This window comes from Rattus rattus, chromosome 3 (genome assembly GCF_011064425.1).
Source record: "Rattus rattus isolate New Zealand chromosome 3, Rrattus_CSIRO_v1, whole genome shotgun sequence".
Lineage (NCBI taxonomy): Eukaryota > Metazoa > Chordata > Mammalia > Rodentia > Muridae > Rattus > Rattus rattus.
In genome coordinates this window covers 120,214,283-120,216,950 of record NC_046156.1, presented here as the reverse complement: position 1 = coordinate 120,216,950, position 2,668 = coordinate 120,214,283, and the positions used below count along the sequence as shown (strand labels likewise).

At 42.5% G+C, this 2,668-nt stretch overlaps 1 protein-coding gene across 1 annotated transcript; it reads left to right on the top strand.

Annotated features, from left to right (window-relative positions):
* The first annotated feature begins 519 nt into the window (after positions 1-519).
* On the top strand, positions 520-1,845 carry LOC116895525 (late cornified envelope protein 1C-like). The gene is made up of 2 exons (XM_032896770.1): positions 520-561; positions 1,225-1,845. Exon 2 carries the CDS (start codon positions 1,247-1,249, stop codon positions 1,652-1,654), a length of 408 nt encoding a protein of 135 aa, XP_032752661.1. The 5' UTR covers positions 520-561; positions 1,225-1,246; the 3' UTR covers positions 1,655-1,845.
* The last annotated feature ends 823 nt before the right edge of the window (positions 1,846-2,668 follow it).

Genomic DNA, 2,668 nt, shown 5'->3' with positions numbered 1-2,668 from the left:
AATGTGCAATGTATGTGGAATCTACAGCTAACTAAAATTTATCTTACTTTCAAAAGATTAGAAATACTGTGACACCACCCATAGGAAGATCTAATAAGGAGCTAAACAGAAGATCTTGATTACATGACACCATTGCGAACCATTGCTTGCATATTCATGCTCTAAGACTGTAAGTTCCTCATGACAATCATGTCATATTTTGGCATAAATATCTTGCAAAATTATGGACCTAAGAAATAGAGATGTTACATATTTACTGAATTAGTAAATGAGTGAACACTTGAAGGTGGAATGGCTGGCCTGTAGTAGACTTGGCGAACAGATATCTGTAGCTCTCTAACAATATTCCTCTTAAACTATTCCCAGAGAGATCCCAGAGTTCCAGACTAGGGAGTATGAGAAGAGTCATCCTCATTCCAGCCTGAGAAAGTGACTGCTCTACATAGAAATGCTGTGTCTCACTTCTATGAATATCTCTGGCTTAGCATAAAAGGGCTCCTGTGCCAGGTCCACCAGTCTTCACCCTTACCAGTTTCAGGCCCTACTTCTTCTGCTGAACAGGTGAGTGCTTAGCAAGGAAGGCTGGGGAGGGAGAGAGTCAGAACTTTGTGGGAGGAGGGCAGAAGGAGGTGATGAAACCTAAGAGGCCAAAAAGTCAAGGTGAAGATTTTTTGGTCTCATCTTGACTTAGACTAAATTTGTCTTTGTGTATAGTGGTCTTCACCTCTCTTGGTCTGGTTGACACCTGGCAAAACAAGTATTGGGCTGTAACTGTTTCACTTTGGGACAGGAAAGAAAACTGGAAAAATGGTAATGGAAGAGTATAACAAACCAGGAGGAGTCAAAAGAGTTGGGTTGCTGGTGTTAAGGTCTTTAACATCATCTCCTATAATACTATTCTAGAAAAAATTCTCAGAGAAGAAGGGGTCTGACAGGTGTGTATGAAAGATAAGCCCATCATGTTGAGGTTCCTGAATGTCAAGGAGCTCGTCTCAGTGTCTAGGAGCTCCTAGGACTATGTCAGAGGATGGTCAGAATCACTTACTGGTAAAAAATGGACCGAGAGATCTTATCCTTCATCCAATTTCACTTCACACCATGTCCCCAATAATAATTATAGGTCTCGTTCATTAAACAACTTGTCTTGAAATCAGTGTCTAACAGAATTGAGGATGGATGTATCTGCTTGACACTTGTGCTGATGGCTTTTATATTTCTCTTTAGATTTACAGACTTCCTCTCAAAAATGTCCTGCCAGCAGAATCAGCAGCAGTGCCAGCCTCCTCCCAAGTGCCCTCCCAAGTGCCAGACTCCTAAATGCCCTCCAAAGTGCCCCCCTAAGTGCCCTCCCAAGTGCCCCCCTGTGTCTTCCTGCTGTAGCCTGGGTTCTGGGGGCTGCTGCAGCTCTGGTGGCTGCTGTGGCTCCAGCTCTGGTGGCTGCTGCAGCTCTGGGGGTGGAGGCTGCTGCCTGAGCCACCACAGACCCCGCAGATCTCTCCGTCGCCATCGCCACAGCTCTGGATGCTGTAGCAGTGGTGGCAGCAGTGGCTGTTGTGGCAGCAGTGGTTGCTGTAGCAGCAGTGGCTGCTGTGGCAGCAGTGGTGGCAGCAGTGGTTGCTGTGGCAGTGGCCAGCAGTCTGGGGACTGCTGCTGACCTGGGTCATGAAGACTTCAGACAAGCAGTAAAAGAGGCAGCCATGTTCACAGGACCTGCTCCTACCGCTATTCCTCCCATTCCTTCTTGTCTTCTGTGTTCTGGACTTCAAGATAATGAATTTTTCAGTGAAGTTCAAATTATGCCCCTTAGTCTCATTCCCTTCTGTGATTCCAAATAAAATCTTTCCTACCAACTTTTATTGGTTTCTTGCTTATTTTTCCAAGCATTTTCTCCAGGCCATTGTTGGTCACTGGGGCTCAGTGGTGCCCTTTTAGAGACATAAACCTTGTTCAGAAATATGGGGGAGGTCTCTATGCAAAGTATGGTTGATAAGAAAACCCATTTCCAAACAGTATATCCTGGCAAATGTATTATATGATGTTGGTATATAAATAATAATGAAAGACTATATGCAAAAGAAATATATTGATGAAAATTTTTTCTAGAACAGTATATACATTTGGTATAGAGAAACAGAAGAGGGGTGGGGCTAGGCATGTAAATAGAGACAGGTTATTGTCATTTCAGTTGGCTCCTGTTTTTTTTTTAACATGATTAAGTTTTTCACATAAATGAGACATAATGAGAGAATTAATAAACCAGAAAATTAAGGAAACTGAATTAGTTACTAACTTTTTTTGTCACTGTAAAAAGTATATGTCAAAAGCCAGTTATAGAGGAACAGGTATATTTAGCTAATAGTTTGTGGCTATAGTTCACCATGATGGGGAAGAGAGACTGAAGTAGCTGTTCACAAAGCAGAGAGAAAAAGAGTGTTGGTTCTCAGCTAACCTCATATCTAGTTGAGGTCTCCAGCACATGTGATGATGCCACCCATATTCAGGGTGGGTCATCCCTCTTCTGTTAAACAATCATAGACACATCCAGGGTTGTGCTTTCATGATGACTATAAATCCAAACAAATTGACAATAAGAATTAACCATCACAGACTAGTTTACACAGAATAGTGATTGAAATCCTTGAGATCCAAGAACTGTTTTCTTCAGTTC